This window comes from Trematomus bernacchii, unplaced genomic scaffold (assembly GCF_902827165.1).
Source record: "Trematomus bernacchii unplaced genomic scaffold, fTreBer1.1, whole genome shotgun sequence".
In the NCBI taxonomy this organism is placed as follows: Eukaryota; Metazoa; Chordata; class Actinopteri; order Perciformes; family Nototheniidae; genus Trematomus; species Trematomus bernacchii.
Genome location: NW_022987648.1, coordinates 15,003,352 through 15,025,486, shown reverse-complemented (window position 1 = coordinate 15,025,486; position 22,135 = coordinate 15,003,352). Strand labels below are relative to the sequence as shown.

General features: G+C 44.2%; 1 protein-coding gene across 1 annotated transcript; it reads right to left on the bottom strand.

Moving 5' to 3' along the window:
- Nucleotides 1-825: 825 nt before the first annotated feature.
- Nucleotides 826-4,544, bottom strand: LOC117485791 (syntaxin-19-like). Its single transcript, XM_034134492.1, has 4 exons — nucleotides 4,305-4,544; nucleotides 3,789-4,025; nucleotides 3,263-3,400; nucleotides 826-1,534 (listed from the first exon to the last, which is right to left on the bottom strand). The coding sequence occupies exons 1-4, from the start codon at nucleotides 4,518-4,520 to the stop codon at nucleotides 1,298-1,300; spliced, it is 828 nt and encodes a 275-aa protein (XP_033990383.1). The 5' UTR covers nucleotides 4,521-4,544; the 3' UTR covers nucleotides 826-1,297.
- Between the last annotated feature and the right edge of the window lie 17,591 nt (nucleotides 4,545-22,135).

Sequence of the window (22,135 nt, the reverse complement as noted above, 5' to 3'; positions counted from 1 at the left end):
CTCTGGCACACCTTGTTCACCTTTATTTTGTCCTGGACACCAGACACCATGGGTCATTGAGTCACTAAATAATCTCACTGCTGATGAGAGGCTAGTTAAGAGCCATTCTGCTGGTACGTGAGAAAAAGCATAAAGTCTCCTGAAATTAATTAGTGACTCTTAATATCTTAGTCGCAACACCCTCCAGGAAAATGTGACAGTAATTTCTACTCTGCATTAAGTAAAGCGTGAACAATTTAACTATAACCAGTTAACAGGTGTGAGTGTGCTGATCTGTTCAAATCCATTCTGCTGGATATCTCCTAGGTGAGAGCCCTTCTGCTGCTTAACAGCCACTTCTTTCTTTTTTAGTGTCATTATCATTTTAATAATAATTAAAACTATTATACAAATAGATGCCAGCATTTTTCATCGGAAAAATGTAACAGTTTCAACATATCCCAAATAAAAAAAACATCTAGGGAAAGGAAATATTTCCTCCAATAATAAACTTCAATCTTATTTTTCAACTTACGACTTCAATGGTTTTCTGCAGTTTGTCACCAGGGCGGAAATATTTTGATCAAGGCTCGTCGTTATTCAACGTTTTACGTTTTACTTCACCTCTGTGAAGTTGAATAAAAGAATAAAACATGTTTCACCCAAAATTACCATACTTTGAAATGCAAATTAGAATAGTGACTAATTGTGAAACAAGTGGTCTATTTCACCACCATGTGGACCAAGAAGGAAATTAATAGATAAAGAATCGACACGTTTAAGAAAGCGTATCTTTTCCCACAAGGGTACATTTTAAATTTAGATTAAAAAAATAGACAAGTCTTAAAGTGCACATAATGTATACAAAAATAAATGGTCACGTGTGGTCCTGTGACAGAGGAAAGCTAAGAGGCTCATTGGTAGAAGTCTTGACGTCTTGTCTTGGGTCTTGCTGATCCAGCAGTGAGAGGCAGTGGTCTCGGCTTGTTTGTGACCTCTGTCAGATGACAGTGAAGGTCTCCAATAAGCAGCAGTGTTGGTGAGCAGCACTCACTGAACTGTCTCTTCCAATAGCAGTCGTCTCACATCCTCTTGAAAGAAACAAGTGCTTCAAATACCAATTCTGGCTTTCACCCTAATTGTTTTCCATGATCTGCTGAATCTATCTTCACCTTCACACTGTTCAACAGCAAAACTGCAGAGCCATAATAACCTTCACTTTAATGGTACTTGAATCCAAAGTTCCTTATTCCCAACAAGTAAGTGAGAATTCTAATATAAAATATTACTCGGAAAGAACGTTGAGGTAAACACATGTTTATAAGCAACATCTCCAGGGAGGGCAGCAGCAGCAGCACAGCTGTCGCAGTGGGTTGTTCTTCTTGTATCTGGCGGCCATCTTGAATTTTTCATTAGATGCAGCCACATAATCCTGAGACCTCTCCACATTGGTCTGGATGTGCTCAATGTAGGAGCCTTGTTCCTCCACCAAAATAAAAATGTCCATAAACAGGTCCCTCAGCTCCCTCATGTTGTTCTCCAGACTCAACAGCTCCTGTTGGGGGACATTGACAATGATACTTGGATTAATACTGTGGATATAGAGTGCATTAGTCAGGGGCCGGAGGTGGTGGGAGACAGAACCGGGAGACTTAAGATGCAATGAGGGAACAAATTCAGCTCTTTTTACAACTTGGCCTGAGCACTGAGAAGACTCACTTTTATATGTAGGCCTACCTATTACGTTTAATTTGCTGTTTTTTTCTAGCGTATCTCACCTCTAGAAGTTCATGTTTGTCTAATTGTCTTTTTCATTTTGACCATTTAACGGGTTCACTTCCAAAATTAAAGGCCTGTAACTACTTTGCAAACACTTTTCTAAACTCAGGTGGTGGGATGTAAATAGTAACCTATGTTTATATTTTTAAGTGTTTTCTAACTTTTTCCTTATATATTTTGTTGTGCTTCCTATTGATACTGTATGGACATCATATTCCTAATCAGTGGCGTTTTTATATGTACAAAAGTGGTGGGGCACGAACAACTTAGATGTGTATATATAAGCTTCTGGTGCTTTTTTAAACACGTAAACAAATAGCTGTAGGCCCCGATAGAGAGAGGGGGCGGGGCGGGTATAAGGAAAACACAGATACTCATCACCGAGGTCACAATATCATTCGATCCAGCAGAGCAATAGCCTATAGGCAAAACACAGAAGATCAACAAAAGATATGACATAAAATGAACTTACCAAAGCTGAAGTAGAACTTCATTCATTTTCTTTCCGTTTTACTGATTTTAATCGCTAAAAGCTGCTCTCTCTCGTCTCCTCTTCACATCTACACTTTTCGCGGCACACATACTTACAGCCAATCAGCTCTCTGAATTATGAGATGACGTTTGGTCAGCACAGTGCCCCATGGTGATTATTTTTTTGCCGCACACATTGAATAGAAAAATACTCTGAGCATGCGCAGTGTAGTTTTTACAGCAACCATTCACTTTGACAGAGAGAGAGAGGGGCTAGATCGGGGCTTGACCCACGTCGCTCAAAACGTCTCAATAGGCACACTGTAGACACTAATTAGAAGAACACAGACTAAAACAGCAATGTTCAGATGATTAAACTTGATCTTACAATATATGTTAAGATGTGTATTTTTGCTTTTAAAAAAAATTATTATTTGAATTACTTTCTGCTGACACTAGGTGCACCTGCCCATAATGACCAGTCGCCACTGTTCCTAATGTGTTTTTTATCCGTGTGCAACGCCTTGATAACCTGCCAGCCACTGCTGTAACATTTCCCAATGTGGGATCAATAAAGTAAACATATCTATATCTATATCTATATCTATCCTATTTCCTCTTCCATTTAATTTCTTTCCTTGACCCATTTATCATAGTAAGATACGGTCATGTGTGAGACATGATATGATTGCATGTTTCTGCTATGCAACAGACGGTATGATATAAAAGGTTGGACTGGAAAATAATTAATGTTAATAGACAATTTGAGGAGATGAGAGCCAGTATAATGAGTGTAATTTACAAACTGAATAAATAGTCATTAGCAATGAGCTGCAGTTATATGAAAAGTCAAAAATGTGTGCATTCACCAAATAGGCATTACATTGGGGTTATTTAGCTTGACTGGGGAATTTAAACCGCTGCGCTGAAGCTTATTTCATTTATTTTCTTTCAAAAATCAAGATAGAGAGATTTTCAGCAATACATAATGTAAATGTATATGTTTTCCTGAGTTGGTTGCCACTATCCTCACCTTGTGTCGCTGTTCAATCTCAGATGGTTGTGATCGTGTGATTCTGGCATCATTCAGCAGGTTCTCATTGAACACCTCCCATTTTCCTGTGGTCACCATTTCATTCGCCAGCAGACCTTCATTATGCTGCCGCATTACCTGGACATAATTATAGCAAAAAGAGAGAATAAAAAAAATAAATGGGGAGCGGGAATGAAAAATGATAAAGTATTTGAGTTCCACCTTGCTGGTTCTGGCTCTGCTATAATGTGACTCATACAATTCTGTTCATTTGTATTATTTATATAGTGCTCTACGTTGCTCACAAATAAGCAAAGTTATATGAGCACTTGTGGATTTAATTATCTGATTCACCAGCAGCTTGCTTGAAGTGAATAAATCTGCACTTTCCTTGTTGTTCGGTGTTTTGATTCTTTATGGTTTTTGCACCTATTGTAAGTCCACTTTGGATAAAAGTTTCAGCTAAATTATATGTAATGTAATGTAATATGAAGTATAATAGTATTGGTAGGGTCATCTTCTCAACCTGCTGGAATTTGGAGTGTAGTGATGCATGCTGGGAGAGTTGTATTCTGGTTGTAACAGCATTAGGTCCCAGTTGGTCCTCAGTCCTTTGGACCTGTTTTGAAAGAGCATCTATGCGTCGATGGAGGCTCTCGGCTTTGAGCTTGATGTCCCGGGTTATACTGCTCTCCTTCTTCATCACACTGAAACGACGCATGGCTGCAACCAGGGTCTTTTGCTGCTGTCCAAACTTAAGGACCTGTTTGTGTTTAAGAATAGACAGAAAGATCTCTTCAGCAACATTTACATTTGCATGATCAAACAGTCTTATTTTATATTATTTCTGATAAGTTAAATATTATAACAAGTAAAATAATCAAAGAAAACAAGAAAACAAAGAATGTAATTCAAAAAGGACACATCATGAAAATCAAGTAGCAATGGCAATCCACCCTCCGTTAATAGCCATAAATGCATTACATAAAACATCAATTAAGATAATTGCAAACTCCTTTGAGAAAACATTTAAATAAATGACCTCTATGTCCAGCACTGTGATATCATCTCTGATTCGCTGGGCCTCAAACAGGAAATTCTTAATGACCGGCTCTTCCTCGAACATCACAGCCTGTGGCGTTATGGCCGCCATAGAGTCGTCATTATCAACCTCCACTGAGGGAGGGACGCTGTTTTCAGATGCTGCCTCAGAAAGGTCTTGAGCCCTCTTCCGCAGCTCCTCCAAGCGGTCTCTCATCGTGGAAGAACTTTCACCAAAGCTTCGTCCTCAGGACAAAACGAAGAAGAAGTAGCTGAAAAATAAAAAGAACATGAAACTTTAATGATTCCTGTCTGTAACGGGATTTTTGCAGAACATAACAATCTGAAAACAAGGCAGTAAAAAAAGAGACCATTGACAGTAAATAATTTAATGAAAAGGATCAGCTCTTGGTAAACAGGTTAGAGTTACAGTGAAAGAATGGATGGCATTATCAATGAATTGTAAAAGAGCAATTTAGTGTGCTGCAAATTTCTGAATTCTTCTGGCTGCAGATTTTAAAGGGATATTTGAGATAATTAGTCACATTACAACATTATACAAGATATTTTTATGTATTTGGTTGGTATTTTCACAGGTTATAAAGAACTCAAAACTGTCTGGTAACACTACATTCAGGAGTCATCTAAGTTTAGTTGTTTTAAGTGAACAGTGCTTTAGGATCGGACTAGCGTGAGATAATGTGTTTAATGGAAAGTAATGTAATGAGTACTCTAGCTATAATCAGTGTGCTTTGAGTATTTAATGTCATGACATGTTCATTGTTTACCAAGCAGCCCTGTTTACCACAAAAATGACGTACACATACAACAGTTTTGGATCAGTTTTGGATGAAGGAAATGATGTTATCTCCCAGTATTACTGTCCCAATTTTAAATATATGGTTAACATTGTAAGGTGAGACATAAGCAAAATGTTAAGTAAGATATTATGGTTTAATCATGGTGTAGCTGCATAGGAAGTAGGGAAATAGACTAGAGACTAGACTGTACCAAGAGTATTAAATTACCAGACTTACATCGCTGGTAAAAACAACTTATACTTGGTTGAATGAATGCATTATGTGAAACCACTTTGTGTACTTCTGGGGTATAGCTTCAATTATGCCCAGGTACATTGACTTAAGGTGATCAATAAACTGCATGAAATAAGTGTTTGTCTGAAATAAATACCTTATATATTAGAAGCCGAAAGAAATACAGAACAAATAAAGTAAAAATGGCACATGCACTTCACTGTACATATAGATGCTATCCAACAATGAAAGTTATATGGGATGGGAATTACACAAATAATCGTTATTTCAGTAATGATCTGCAAGCTGTCTCCTACACTTGCAATTTATATAACTAATGTGTTGTTCCAGGTACATCATTTCTGCCAGGATTGTATGTAAGTGAACATATTTTCCAGGAAAGTGGATCATTATCTCTCTAAGAGTGCTATAAGTGCCTAAACAAAACCACACAAAAGTTGAATAATGAGTGGATATTGTATTGCAAGAGTTGATATTATAGGAAAACAAATACATTACGTTTTTTTACGCTTTCAGGAGCAATATTGTGCCACTTGCTAGATATATTTATTTAGTTTCAAAGTATGCATTAAAATTAGCTATAAACTTAATTTTGAAAAGAAACGGGGGGTTACGTATTGTAACCCTAGTTATATAAACACAGGCGGAGCCCTCTACTGGACTCTATGGGTACTACTCTCTATCATGCTGTGCGTGCTTTCACCTACTGAATTTACGTAAACGTAGCCGGCCAATCGGGGCGAGCCTACCTGAATGCGCGCGCAGGCCCACAGTATATAAGGCGGCTACACCCGCCGCCCCACTATCCTATACACTCTTCAGCGAGCGGACTAGGAAAGACAGGGCCCCCAGGTAGAGGGCTCCGCCTGTGTTTATATAACTAGGGTTACAATACGTAACCCCCCGTTATATCTCACACAGGCTCCGCCCTCTACTGGACTCTATGGGTACAGTGGGCGGAGCCCCGATGTATAAACGCCCTGTCGTCCAACAACATCGACCCACCACACCGTCCCTGACCGGCTTTTGGCTAACATCCACTGCATCCCCACTTCCTCCCATCCGGTTGTAACCGTGGAGAAGTCGGGGCCGCAACTTGGATAAGGCACACTCACACACGCTTACCTCGTGTAGAGTGTGCATGGAAAAAACTGTGCGGAGACTCCGTCTGGAGCCTACCGCGCACCATGTTCCCCAGGTCCCTCAGGAGCATGGGAAAACATAAGTGCACCACATCCCCCACACTCACACACGCTCCGTGTAGAGTGGGCATGGACAATAGTGGGCATGGACAATAGTGAGGAAGGCTCTCCCCGCCTGCCCATAGGCCCTGTATGGGGCTGATTGCGCACCATGTCTCCCGAGTCCCTCAGGAGCATGGGAAAAACAGAAGTGCTTTATGTCCAGGGGGGGGGGGTCAGATACCTGCTGACCCACAGCCACCCCCCTCTCACCAGTCATGCGTTGCCTCGGCAAGCACCGACGACGAGAAGGAGCCAGACATGTCCAGGAGATAACATTTTATGAAGGGGCCTGGCGTAGACCAAGACGCCGCCGTGCATATATCTTCTACACTCACGCCGCTGAATAAGGCTGTTGACACAGCCACAGCCCGTGTAGAATGTGCACGGACCCCAGTGGGGAGGGCTCTCCCCACCCGTCCATAGGCATGTGTAATGCACCTGCATAGCCATCCTGTTAGGCGCTTCTTTGAGAGGGCTTTTCCAGCCACACCATCCCCAAAGCACACAAACAGTTGTTCAGTGCGCCTAATGGCAGCCGTGCTCTCTACATAGCATGCTAGCGCACGCACTGGGCAGAGGAGGTGCAATTTAGCCTCCCTGGCCCCAATATGGGGTGGAAGATTAAAGCCACCTAACTGAATAGCCCTTGATCTGAATGAACTTCTGATACTCTTAGGAGTAAAGGAGGGTTTCGGCCTGAGTGTCGCCCCGCTACGGTCACCCCGGATCAAAAGACAACTTGGGTGTACCGACAGAGCGGTCAGCTCGGACACTCTTTTAGCCGAAGTCAAGGCAAGTAGCAATGCTGTCTTCCATGACAGTGCTTTCAGGGAGGAGAGCTCCAGAGGCTCAAATGGTTCTGTGACCAGAGCCTCGAGCACCAACGGCAGGTCCCACTGCGGGGCGGAGGCGTGCACTACTGGGCGCTGCCTCCTGACCCCCTGCAAAAACCGTGCCATAAGCGGCTGACTGAAGGCTGACCTGCCTCCAAATCCCTCATGGCAGGACGAAATGGCTGCTGCATACACCTTAATTGTGGAATGAGCCAGCCCCCTGTCCACCAGTATCTGTAAGTAGGTAAGAATAGAGCCCAGCGTGCACAACAGAGGCTCTCGACTCCTTCCTTCACACCATCGCCGGAATCCCGCCCACTTTGGCCTGTAACAAGCTGTGGTGGATTCTGCTCTTGCTGCTTGGATAGTCTGAATAACGTTATCAGACAGCCCCACCTGTCTCAGCCTGTCCCTCTCAGGAGCCAAGCCTGGAGAGGTTGGCCCAGAGTGGGTAACGCCCCTATTGCACCTGCTTCCTGAGACAGCGCTCCCCAGACGTGAGGAATCGCCCAGGGCTGGCCCACCATCATCTGTGTTACCCCCGCGTTACCACGGCGCCAGGCGGCGATCTGGGGCCACCAGGATGATTGACAGCTGTTCCCGCCTCACCCTCTCCAGGAGGGGGGGGATAAGGTGCAGCGGTGGAAAGGCGTAAAGCAGCTTTCTTGGCCATGGCTCGTGTGCAAATGTGTCGACCCCCAAGGGCGGGTTGTCCCACCGAGCCAGGGAGAACCACAGGGCACAGTGACTGTTGCGCCGATTGGCGAACAGGTCCACCTCTGCTCTACCGAACTGAGTCCAGACCTGCTTCACCACCTCCGGGTGAAGCCTCCACTCGTCTGGCAGGGGTCCGCCTCTTGACATGAGGTCGGCCCCCCTGTTCTCCCGTCCCGGGATGTGCAGGGCCCTTAGAGACAACACAATCTGTGAAACCCACAGCCACAGGTTCTCTGCTGCGGTCAACCAGGCTATTGAGCGGACTCCGCCCTGCCTGTTGATGTACGCCACTGTGGTGCGGTTGTCGCTCCTTACTAGCACATGTTTGCCCTGTATTAAGGGTTTGCAGTGCTGTAGGACCAACATCACTGCTTGCAGCTCCAGGAGGTTGCTGTGCCGCCAGAGGCCAGCAACCACCCACAGCCCTTTCTAGACACGTCCCCCCCCCCATCCTGTCACTTTCTTTTTCTTTGAAGCGTCTGTGAAGACTGTGATATAGGAGGTTACCTGCCCCAGTGGAGCTCCCCTCCGCAGATTCTCTGGGGACCCCCAGAATCGGAGGTTGCTCTCTACTGAGGGGGGGGGATGGCCACCAGACGTCGTTTGTGTCTTAAGATCTAAACGAAGGCCAGTAAACCACCTCTGCATGCAACGTGCATGCAGTAGTCCGAGTGGCACTACGGAGTGAGCAGCCGTCATGAGACCCAAAGTCTGAATGCTGATCAAAGCTGTCACCGTCGCCCCCTGACGCAGCCTGCAGACTGCCCGCAGCAGGGATGCCTGTCTGCTTTCTGTCAGGGTGACACGTAGTCTGCCTGCATCGAGCATCACCCCCAGATATTCTACCTGCTGGTGAGGTATGGGGGAGCTCTTCTTCCAATTGACCGCAACTTCTTTTTCAACCCAACTTGGTTAGGTGTAGGATCAATTGGGCTGTGTGCAGTATTGCCCATTCCCTGGACCTGGCCATAACTATGAGGTCGTCCCTCATGCCATGGTCCCGCAGCGGTTGCAGCGTCGTGGCTGAACGTGCGTGGGGATAGGGAGTAGCCGAACGGCAGTCTGTTGTACTCGTAGGCTACCCCCTGGAAGGTAAAACGCAAATACTTTCTGTGCTCTTGGAGCAATTTCGCCATGAAAGTAAGCGTTCTTCAGGTCGATGGCTGTGAACCAATCGCCTGGCTGCACCAGTCTCAGTAACTGTTTCATAGTTAACATATGGAACTTCTTGCATGCAATGTGCTGGTTCAGGCATTGAAGATCCAGAATGGGCCTGAATTCTCCTGTCTTCTTGGGAATCAGGAAGTACAGGGAATAGTGCCCCTTCTCTCTGACTTGAGAGTGCACATGCTGAGAGGAAACCTCCTCCTGGGATGACAGATGTGCCTCTCTCCTGCCTCTGAACGGAGGAGGGATGCTGCAAAACTGGAATGAATAACCCAGTCTCAGTGTCCTGTCCATGCGCTCTGTTAATACACCACTGATTTTCCATTCCCCATAACATTGTGTTAGGGGATGTGCAATCAGCTGCGGAGCCGCAGCTATGAAGCTGTGGTACTCTCTGGTGGCCCACTCCGCCGTCAAACCCTCCATAAAAGGAAGTTTGACCCATGGGGGGCTGACACAGAAAGGGCCGTTTTTCTATAATGTAGTTTCCACTCAGAGAAAAAAACGGCCGATTTTTAACCGAGGTCCCTGAACGCACCACGGCATGCTCCCGTGAGAGCGCGCGCTCCACCATAATGCTGTTTTCTCTTAGAGAGAGATAAACATTAATTGGAGCTTCTTCTGTCCATGAACGCACCGCGGCCCGCTCTCGGGGGGGGGGGGGGCGCGCGTCGTCATAATGCCGTCTCTTTGAAACGGACATTATGGGGAAATGTGGAAAATGTGGAATGTGGAGAGAGATGACTCTTACTCTGGGATAAATGCAATAGTTTTTACTGAATGCATTTTACACACACATATCACTCTAGAACTAGAGTTACACTACGTAACCCACTGTTCTTCTGCGGAGGTCCCTGAACGCACCGCGGCCACTCTCACGGGGGCCGCACCTCATAATGGGTGTCCAATTAACATCGTATGAAAACGGCCTTGCCGATCTCAACGAGACATTTATGGGAAAATGTGGAATTGTGGAGAGATATGACTCTTACTCTGGGATAAATGCAATCGTTTTTACTAAATGCATTTTTCACACACACATCACTCTAGAACTAGGGTTACTATATACGTAACCCACCGTTCTTGCAACAGGGCCTCTTTTCGACTTTGGAGCCACAGCTAAGAAGCTGTAGTATTCTCTGGTGGCCTACTCCGCTGCCACACCTTCCATAAAAGAGAGTTTTGGCATGGAGGCTGACACAGAAAAAGGGCCGATTTTTTACTGAGGTTCTTGAACGCACCGCGGCAGCTCCCGTGGGGCCGCGGCTCTGTCAAATGCCATCTCTTTGAAACGGACATTATGGTGAAAAGTGGAAATGTGGAGAGAGATGACTCTTACTCTGGGATAAATGCAATCGTTTTCACTGAATGCATTTCTCACACACACATCACTCTCTTGAACCCGCACAGTGCTTTGACAGCACTACGGTTTATTCCACTCACGTGCACGCGCCCACCTGCTGGCTCCTATACTGGAGTTTACAGAGGGGGCGGGGAGTGTGGGACAGTGTTCTTTCCTCTGGGGATGAGCAAGAAGCAGCCTACTCCTCACCCACGTGACCAAGGAGATCGATCCAAAGTGCCCTTCCGTAAACACGGGGGCTCCCAGGAGATCAACACGGTCCTTTTTGAAAAGTGCCATGCGGCGTGATCCCTCACCGGGATATCACACGGCAGACAACGGCGGCGGCCACGATCAAGCTACAAATAATCGCTCTGATCTGGTGAGGTGGGGGCATCTCCAGCAATGAGCGAGATGCCCAACACACCCGTGTTTATCTGCAGTCGCCCTGTCACGCGGTAGCGTGGCAGAGCTCTTTTCAGCTCCCTGCCCAGCCTGCTGCCCGCTGGGAGCAGCTGCGCTCCGCCGCCATGGTCATCACCTAGGGCGGTAGACCTCCATGAACCGAACCCGGAAGTGCCCGACAATGGCAAACGGAGCCATCCGCCCCGCTGGAATGGCGAACGTGAATGGCACCGCCTCGGCCATATCCTGGTCCCCCAAACACTCTAACAGAGGTGGTGGTGATCGGTTCCCGCGATCAAACCAAGGCAGGTGGGGCATGGCCGAGATTCCAGTAATGGTGAGTCCATTTTTCGTTTCTTCTAATCTTCTAATCTTCGTACGTTTAACTCTTCGGTTGTCAGCTCGTCTGAAGAGAAAAAGGATAGTGGGGCGGCGGGTGTAGCCACCTTATATACAGTGGGCCTGCGCGCGCATTCAGGTAGGCTCGCCCCGATTGGCCGGCTACGTTTACGTAAATTCAGTAGGTGAAAGCACGCACAGCATGATAGAGAGTAGTACCCATAGAGTCCAGTAGAGGGCGGAGCCTGTGTGAGATATAACAGGACACCCAAGTCCTAAAAAATGACCAAATACAGTTCAAGCTGAAGGAAAAAGTGAACTGTGCACCCTGGTGTGGCTGGTAGGAGTCAAAGCCGGATCAGTTTTTGTTTACATCATTATAAGTTCATCTGTCTGAGCATAATGAGCTGCATATGCACTCTGCTGAACACAGATATATATCTATAACTGTATGAAAAACAACCTGAGCATAAAGTTTATCTGAGACATCACTCAAATTCAGTGGCGAGCCGTGAGCTTTATACCTAGGCCCTCTCTGACCCCCACCAATTCCCTCGAAAAAAGAAAAAAAAAAAGAGTTATTACGTCACAGCGTATACTTCAGCGGAATATCAAAACAACGGCCCAGGTTGCAAAACACATCAATGACAGCGACCCTCTACCACACAAAACAACACCTGTGAACCCCATTTGTGTTCTTTGACATTGAAAATGATATTGCATTGTGTTTGTTACTTTTGTTGCAGTTGTATGTCTTAATTGTAATTTGGCATGCTTTTATTTTGAAGGCGAGTTCACGCTGTTGACAGGAAGTTGTTGTTGCTATGGAAACAAGAAAAGTTTCACAGCGGGCGGAACTTGTCATAAAGTCCGCGATAATAAAACCCACCCATTTAGAGGGAAGATATGATTGGTCAATTGTACTGTCATTTGACATTACTCTCTCGTTCAGTTACTATAGTGGGCCCTCTGTGAATCGCAGAGAGGGCCAGACGAGCTTCTTTCATGTAACCCTTCACATTCAACAGAGACTGAACAGGCAGATTCGAAGAATTTATTTCTTTGGAAATGTTATTTTAAATACAATTAAATCAAGTTTTTTTTCGGTAAAACTAATGAAAAATATAACAAAAATAATATTAAAAAAATATATATTTAAAAAATATATTTTTTTTTTAAATGTTTTTAAATATTATTTTTTAGAATATCTTAGGCCCTCACAGAGGGCCTAGAGGGCCCTGACGGCTCGCCACTGCTCAAATTGACTCAAGTTCCTTTTCCCATGAAACCCGAGTAGGTTGTCAGAGCAGGTTTGGTAAATACTACTTATTTACTTAAACTAAACAGAAAAGAAAGGCTGCAATATGTCAATTCCGACTGCTGTTTACTAAATATGTAAAATGTTGAAATAAAAATAAATATCTTAACAGCAACTGCTGAGAAATAAGCGACTTGTTTAACCTCCAAGTATTTAACTCAAGCTGATAAGTTGGCAGGACCCCCGGCAGAAGAGTAGTCGGCGGGTCCTCCAACGGGACAGGACATAGGGTTGGCAAGACCCCCGGCAGAAGAGTAGTCGGCGGGACCTCCAACGGCACAGGACATAGGGTTGGCAGGACCCCCGGCAGAAGAGTAGTCGGCGGGACCTCCAACGGCACAGGACATAGGGTTGGCAAGACCCCCGGCAGGAGAGTAGTCGGCGGGACCTCCAACGGGACAGGACATAGGGTTGGCAGGACCCCCGGCAGAAGAGTAGTCGGCGGGACCCCCAACGGGACAGGACATAGGATTGGCAAGACCCCCGGCAGAAGAGTAGTCGGCGGGACCTCCAACGGTACAGGACATGGGGTAGGCGTCGGCCGTAGAGCCAACAGGACACGGGGGTCTGGCGTCGGCCGGTACGCCAACAGGAGACGAGGTGCTGGAGTCGGCCGGACCACCGACAGGACACGAGGGGCTGGAGTGGGCCGAACCACTGACAAAACACGGGGGGCTGGAGTGGGCCGAACCACTAACAAAACACGGGGGGCTGGCGTCGGCCGAGGAGCCGGAACTGGAGTCGGGACCTCCAACGGTACAGGACATGGGGTAGGCGTCGGCCGTAGAGCCAACAGGACACGGGGGGCTGGCGTCGGCCGGTACGCCAACAGGAGACGAGGTACTGGAGTCGACCGGACCACCGACAGGACACGAGGGGCTGGAGTGGGCCGAACCACTGACAAAACACGGGGGGCTGGCGTCGGCCGAGGAGCCAGTACTGGAGCCGGAACTGGAGTCGGGACCATGGCTGCTGGGACCGGAACAGAGACCTGGACCATGGCTGTATGGGTCGGTTCTGGAGCCGGAACCATGGCTGTTGGGACCAGAACTGGGGCTGGAACCATGGCTGCTGGGGCCAGAACTGGGGCCGGAACCATGGCTGCTGGGGTCAGAACTGGGGCCGGAACCATGGCTGCAGGGGCCAGAACTGGGGCCGGAACCATGGCTGCAGGGGCCAGAACTGGGGCTGGAACCATGGCTGTGTGGGCCGGTTCTGGAGCCGGAACCATGGCTGTGTGGGCCGGTACTGGAGCCGGAACCATGGCTGTGTGGGCCGGTACTGGAGCAGGTACCATGGCTGCTGGGCACGGAACCGGAACACGGAACCATGGCTGTGTGGGATGGTACTAGAGCACGGTACCATGGCTGTGTGGGCCGGCACTGGAGCATGGAACCATGGCTGTGTGGGCCGGTACTGGAGCCGGAACCATGGCTGCTGGGGCCTGTACTGGAGCCCAAAGCATGGCTTCTGGGGCTCGGGCTGCTAGCCTGGACTTGCGACTCCTTCTCTTAGGAGCCTTTTGGAGGCTCCGTGGACCTCCAAAAGCCAGACGAGTGCCCGAGAACGGCTCCTGGACAGGAGCAGGAAATGGGGAAGAAGCAGGGGTTGACTCCAGACGGAACACACCAAGATGTATGGTGTCAGGTTGGGAATTGGGAGGCAGGGGGCTAGCATGCCTGGGGCTAGCAGGCCGGGAATCACATGTCGAAAGGAAATCCAAAATCCAGTCAGGTAAGAACTTAACTAAACATGGATCCACTGTTGCCACCTCGTGAGCCTCTGCCAGAGCAGCCTCTTTCTGCTGAACACTGGACGCTCCCCTCCACCTACCATAGCAGCTAGCCAAAGAAAAGGTAAAATGTAGTAAATCCACCTCAAATGGATCTGCTGGGCCCATTTCTGGTTAGTTCCTTTTGTCAGGGTTGAGTGAAGCAGGCAGGACCCAAATGCAGATTTCCAAGATAATTCCTTTAATCCAAGGTAACAAAGTAGAAAACAGAACACTACCCCGTGACACAGTCAAAGACAAACAAGGAACTAACAATGACAGACAGAAAAACCAGAACTAAAATACACACAAGACTAATCACACAAACAAGACACAGGTGAGGAGGGAGGAGAAAACACAGGGGCACCAGGTGAAAACAATCGGGTAATCAGGTAGTAGAGATGGGCGAGTCCTGATTCATCCGGATCATTAACCCGGATCCTAGAAATGAGCTGGTCGTGACGAGTCTCCCCTCTCCATTAACCCGAGTCCTTGAGTCCCACACTTGGTGTGACGTACAAATTAAAACTATAAATTGCGTCACTCGCTACTCTCTTTATAACATGTAAAATCACATTACAACGTACCCCAGTCCATCTACCTACCCTTTAGCAAGTATACAGGATAGCTGCCTGCCAGAAGTTATCGTTTGGCTCAGGGGAGGGGACGCGGATCAGTGAAACTTCCTGCAGACTCGTGGGGACTCAGAGGAGCCGACGGCTCCTAACCGTAATAGCATAGCAGATCCAGAGATCCATACTCGTCATGTGCACGAGCATAGCCCCTCCTCCAGCACCCGGCTCCCGCGCTATCAACAGCAGACTCGCAGACTCGCAGATTCGCAGATTCGCAAATCCTGACTCGCTGTGCAACACACAGCAGAGCAGACTCGTGCGGACTCGGAGCCGTAACCATATAGCAGCAGATCCAGAGATCCAGCAGACTCGTCCTCATGTACGAGTCAACAGCAGACTCAGATTCGCAAATCCTGACTCACTGTTCTGCAACACACAGCAGAGCAGACTCGGAGCCGTATATAGCAGCAGATCCAGAGATCCAGCAGACTCGTCCTCATGCACGAGTCAACAGCAGACTCAGATTTGCCAAATCGCAAAATAACCCTTTTTTTTGTGATCAACATTTTTTATTAAAGCAAAATACACTGTGTAGCGGAGGTTAATATAACGTCAGTTTAATAGATAGATAGATAGATAGTACTTTATTGATCCCAGGCATTTTTAAGGCATTTTACAATAAAACAAAACTACAAAATATACAAGAATAGAAAGAAAAATAAAATAAAATATAAAATATAAAATATACATGTCGAAATATAAAATATACATGCAGATATTACATATATATATATATATATATATATATACAAATATATATATATTCAAAATATATGGAATAATAATATGCTCGTGAAATGCAACAACTTTTCGGTTTCACCGATAGGATTTCTACGGTCTTGGTGATGCTGACTCATATGACTCATATGACTCAAATGACTCGTATGATCCGGATCTCTTCAATGACTGACTCAGAAGACCCTGAGTCCGTAAAAGGATCCGGATTTGCCATCTCTATCAGGTAGGAGGGAAAACAGACAGAAAGCAACAGGCAAGACAGGGGGTGAACACTTTTCAAAATAAAACAGGAAACCAAAGACAGAAAAAGACAAGACAAAACACAACACAGACAGATCGTGACAAAAAGGATATCATCAGCGTATACATTTATTTTGAACTGGTGTCCGCACTTTGAGATACCCATAATTCCTGGATTTTCCCGGATGGCACAAGCCAAGGGCTCAAGAGCTAATAAGAGAGTGCAAACTCTTGATTTTGTATCATTCCCTGAACAAAGTATTAATTAATTATTACATCACACAGTAAATGTCAACTTGCTACACAATCAAGGAGCCCTATAATTATTTAAAAATGGTTACGTGAGGAGAGAAAGAGAGAAATAAAGAGAAGTAAGACAACAATTCCACAGCAGCCTCTCTTGCCACAACAAAGAGAGAGCTTTTTAAACACTGCCAGATAAAATATTCAGTGTTTTCCCTCTGAGGAGGGAGAAAAAAAGTGTAAGATAAAACTGATAAGGCATTGGAGGCCAATACTGATATGGACATAGTGATACTCTCAGACTTAACAGTGTGTTCAGTATGTTTGAAGTTGACCATTTTCAGGTGACAATTAAAAAAAGACCTCCAATGGCATAGAAGTCCAAGTGTAGACCCCAGTAGACTTTTTGTCAGAGTTAAGATAAGAAAACAAGAATTAAACCACCATTGGCTATGTTCTGAGACAAAATAGGAACATTTCATTGAGGCTTCAAAAAACATTTAAATTATTAAACATGATGTTAAAAAATGCACCTTTAGGCATCCAGCATGAGAGGAGATACTTAGAGTAATCCAAAGCATATTGAGCTTGCTGCAGTCACAGATGAACCCCCATCACACCAGGAGGACATGAATTATTACTTTTAAAAATGGTTTCCAGTATCAGCCTAATGTTCAGGTCTAACACATGGGAGAAAGAAAGAGAGAAAGCAGTAATGGGGAAATAAACGAGTGAGGAAAGAGACGGTCAGATGTGCAAGGATAATGAGGTCAAAGCCATCTTCATTAGGCCAATCACAAAGATTGATGCTGAGGTCGGTGACCTTGCCTACTTAAACGTGGCAATCAGAGATCTGGATATTAAATATTCCCTACTGGCCACTGTAGGTTAATTTAAGTTTTAATTTACTGTTAAGAAGTGTAGACATTAATTGCTAACCCTGCCAAAACCCCCGGTGCTACACAAGCGCTACAAGTGTCAGGCTGTTCAACCACAGTATACTTACTTACTCTGACAGGCCAGACCAGGGCAGAAGAAGATATGAGGTGTCTTCTTGCAGCAAGCCGTAGTAGTAAATAAGGAAACTGTAACATTTCAAAATCTCCAAACAATTCCATTACTTAAAGGTAGGGTAGGTAAGTTTGAGAAACCGGCTCGAGATACACTTTTTGTTATATTCCATGGAATGCTCTTAACATCCCGATAGCAATGAATATCTTAAGTGCTTTGACAAAAAATCCATAAAAAAATGTCATCTGTGGAAGCCGTAATACTGTAAAAAGCACCACCAATCATTTTAGCTGGCCCGGCTAAAATAACTGGATGGCCTACCTGCCTGTCAGCCTTCCATATGTGCACAAACTGATCTCGTGCCCTCATTGGTCATGTGCGCGTTCATGTGTGTTGGAGGAGGGGCTCTGTAAGGAAGTGGCAGATTTTCTCCGGTTGTGTATTTTCAAATTTTAGCGATCTCGAGCCGGTTTCTCAAACTTACCTACCCTACCTTTAACAACTAAAATTAGGCTTTGAGGGAAATATATTTTCTCCAAAGAAAAAATATTCAAATCTGCAAAAGTACCTGAAGGGATGAGGTCAGGGTGGCAGAACGGTAAAAAAAAACACTTTCTGTCAACACTGACCTTTTTTAGCTTACGTAACATAAGACACATAACAATTATAAGCAACATATGATGTTATAATGAACATAACCAAATATTTTTGTTGCGTTTTTGTTTTGATTTTATTTTAGTTTAACATGACTTTCATAAATGTAAACTTTACGATAATCACTACACTGTTTGGGGAAGTGAATAACGGGATACTGTAAATGCAGTCTTTAGATATGAATTATAGTCGCAAAGTCTGCTGATAAGAGGGCTCTGAATGAGAGAATCTTTTTTTAAGAACTTATTAATATTATCATAGTCCTTATACAAGCCTAAGGACTGCTAGTTTGCAACCCCTTCAACTAACTAAATGTTTCACCTTCTGTCTCCTATTTAAATCCTTCCCTGCTTTTGGTAGATGTCTGGAATAAAAAGTAGCAGGCCTTTATCCTCTCCTGAGACCCAGGATAAAGATCCACTTCTCCACAACATCAACCGTGTCTAGCTTTGGACTCTCCTCCTCTTTTTTAAGCAGGCATTTCAACCGTGGGTCATTTCACCCCCTAGTGTCATGAGGCTGTCATATCATCCTGTGGCCTGTGTGGCACGAAGGGAGGGTGCATTGCTATGCAACACTGCAGACAAGCTTATTGGTACAGCACGTTGAGCAGAATAACAGATTAACTCATTTACTTTCCCAATTGTTGGTGGGTTTTTCTTTTAATTGCACTATACTGTAAAGTTACATCAAAACAAAGTGACTTGTGTTACTACAGTTATCCTACCAAAATAAATATTGGCACCAAATGGTTGACTGTATGCCATCATGGTAATGTTTTAAATATCAAAACAATATAATATCTATACTAGATTGTTTGCAGTTTCCAACATACAGTAATGCTTTGATATAACTATTAGTCATACATGGTAAATTGATAGTACATTTTACTTGAGTTTATAAATATTTTTCTGTTAACAAGCCATACAATTATAGTTTATAATATTTAAAATATATTAGTAATGGTATAATAAAGGTGAAATTGTTGTTTGTTTTTGTAATATGAAATACATATGATACATCATATATTGGATCGTAGCAGAAAGAGTCATAAAAACAACATTTTGATTATATCGCGTAAGAAATGATTATCTATCTTAATAATGTTTTATTTAACATTCAACCAGGTAGCATAGTCATCAGATGCAACTTTACAACAGCCATTCAAGTATTTTGTATAGATGATTTACAAACCCATTATTATATACACAATGTGGTACAGTTATCTATGTAATGTTAAAATAATATTTACAACCAATTTCCAAGGATTAAATATCCTTTGGAATTCTTAAAAAGTTAAAGTATTCATAAACATACATGCTTGGTATTGAGCACATGCTTAGTATCCTTTTTTACTTTTTGGGTGGGGGCGGAGTTGAACACATTCAATAAAGAGTCTCCTGTTAATAGAATTATGCAAATTAAATTGTGTAAAGAAAACAACGTGAAAAAAATGGAACAGCCAGAGTATTGTGAAGGACAGCACAGCGACAGTATATTAGGGGATGATAGATCCTGGATGGACTGGTGAGCTTTATTTCCACGTAAAGAGGGGAGCAAACACATTTAGTCAGGATAAACAGACAGTGGTGGCCAGCCCTGTGTGTGTGTGTTTGGTCCCCGATAATACTCGTCTCTCCCTGTTTGCTGGGGGAACAGGGATTTAACACAATGAAATAATCAAATATTGGCTTCATAAACAGGCCCATTCCTGTAAAAAAACATCCATCCACAAAGCTATGATAGACTTAATCCTTAATAAAACACAGTTAAGGTAAAAGTGTGTGGAGGGCGACAGACAGAGTCTCTACTCGGTGATTGTAACGTGTGTAATGTGTGTATGTTTAGTGAATGTGCACGTTAGCTAGTGTTTACATAGGAAATTGCGAGTTAATTTGAATCTTATCCTAATGTAACCATTATGGGCCTTCTGTCCACTATGTAAAAACACCATAAATTGTCATTTTAGAGGTTGTCAATTTCCGAGTACACAGCTGCGGAAAGATTTGGAGCTTCTTGTTAATGAGGAACTTAAACAATTCAAATGAAGCATGCAAATTATGCACGTCATAACTCCATTCATTCACACATTAATAAATAAATACCGCACATGGAGCAAACTGGTACATCCAATGAGGGAAGTATATTTCTTTCACTGAACTACAAAATAATTACAGTATGGACAAAGAAGGTTGCTTTAAGTCATAAGCCAGAGGTTACTTACCAGAATATGACATCATATATATATATGAATAAACATGTAAATAGTGATCAAAAGATTAACAGAAGCCTCTAAATCAATTTAACACACAAATAACACTTTATGTTGTTCTGATTTCAACAGGAGAAGAGTAACACATTATAAATAAAGGGGGAAGCGGGTTAAAAAGGCAGCAGCATTTGGGCATACATGTTCATGGAAATAGCTGCTATTGACAACTAATGTAGTATCGATCAAGCCTACAAACAGTATCACATCCATCATTTTGGGGATGGATGATTTTGACACATGAGGTATGTGCGTGTGCATTAATTTCTCGGGTCTCTATCATCTACAAAAAAAACAAAAAAACGAGTCACACCGTTTCATCAATTATCATAAAGGTCCAGATCTGAGATTGGCTGTTGTAAGCTGCAATTTCCTATCTCCAGGGGACAGTAATTGTCATTGCGGCGGTGAAGTGGCGATGTTCTTCAAATCCACACCATGACAATGGCTTTGGCTCTGACAGGTGGATGACAGGGAGGAGGAAGAGGGGGTTGTTGCAGTACAGGCCAGTTCAGCCCTATAACACACGTCCCCGCTTCCCTAATACACACACATACATGCACTTAACACATACACAGGCTCGCCTCCCGCCAGCAGGCCACCCCTAATCGAGATGGAAGAGCGCTGTGGCAGATCGAAACGCCTGCAGATGACAAGGTGGGAATGGATTGGCTCCTGTGCCCTTGTCATGTTGCTCCATCTGCACCAAACAGAGAGGAAGACAGATGGATTCCATGGCAGAAGGCCGGGTGGTGCAGGAAGACAGGTAGGAGAAGACAGACAGCAATTCATTGAAATGACGTGGAATTAAAATATTATTAATATACTGTGAGAACATAGTAACTTAAAAAAAAACATAAACAAATATACCTGTTTGGCTGGCTGAATGTAAGTCTATTGTAAACAGAGCCAGTAACAAATCTTGCAGCACGTACTTTCATACACCCAAATCAAATCTGAACCTTGCAATATCACACGCACAGCAAACACAAGGTGGCTGTCAAGATTGGTTCGAGCTGCATACATTTCAGCTCTCATCAGCTTCAGGAACAACATTTAATTTTGGAACGTGTGAGATCACCTTTTCTGAATTTAGAATATCTAATTGGACGTTTTTCAAACCTGTAAATGTTTTAGAGAGTGTACCAATGCTGCTTACAATTAGGTGGCTTTGGTCGGTGAAATGAAATTCTGATTCTTCCTTTTCCCTTACCTTTAGACTTATTTGGGACGGTCCAGTAAAACAATGTTTCTAAGGGAAACATTGTCAGAGATTATCTGAGGGACTTTTACCAGACATATATTTGAAATGCCAACCAGCTCGTCCTCATCCTCCAAGGCTCCTCTCTTGTAAAAATCAGTAATCAGTATCTGAGTATTTCAATATAAAAGTAATGTGACCTAATTACTCTAAGTTACTTTTGGATTACCTCAATATCAAATGCAATGCAAATACATAAAAGTGAGAAGAATAATCACAAGATGTTTTTTACTAAAGTGTTATGTAAGACAACAGAACAATGTGACCTTAGAAAAGAAGAAACCAATATATTTAGGATATTTTGTATCCTGATTACGTAACCCAGTAACATGTACTGTAATATTTTTCTTAGGTAGGTCCGTAGGTTATCATGAATTCTGGTAATCAGCTTCCAATCACATGTGTCCGTATTAAAGGTGGGGTAGGTAATTTTGGAGAGACCAGCTTGAGTGCGCTAGAATTTGAAAATACACAGCCACAATCTGCCACTTCCTTACAGAGCTCCTCCTCCAACACACACAAACGCGCACATGACCAATGAGGGCACGAGATAAGTTTGTGCACATATGGAAGGCTGACAGGCAGGTAGG

Coding starts and splice junctions, on each gene's coding strand:
- LOC117485791 (XM_034134492.1), bottom strand. CDS start 4,520: ATGAGAGACCGCTTGGAGGAGCTGCGGAAGAGGGCTCAAGACCTTTCT. Junction 3,401..3,788: donor TACACTCCAAATTCCAGCAG/GTTGAGAAGATG, acceptor AATTATGTCCAG/GTAATGCGGCAGCATAATGA. Junction 1,535..3,262: donor AGATTGAACAGCGACACAAG/GTGAGGATAGTG, acceptor GTCCCCCAACAG/GAGCTGTTGAGTCTGGAGAA.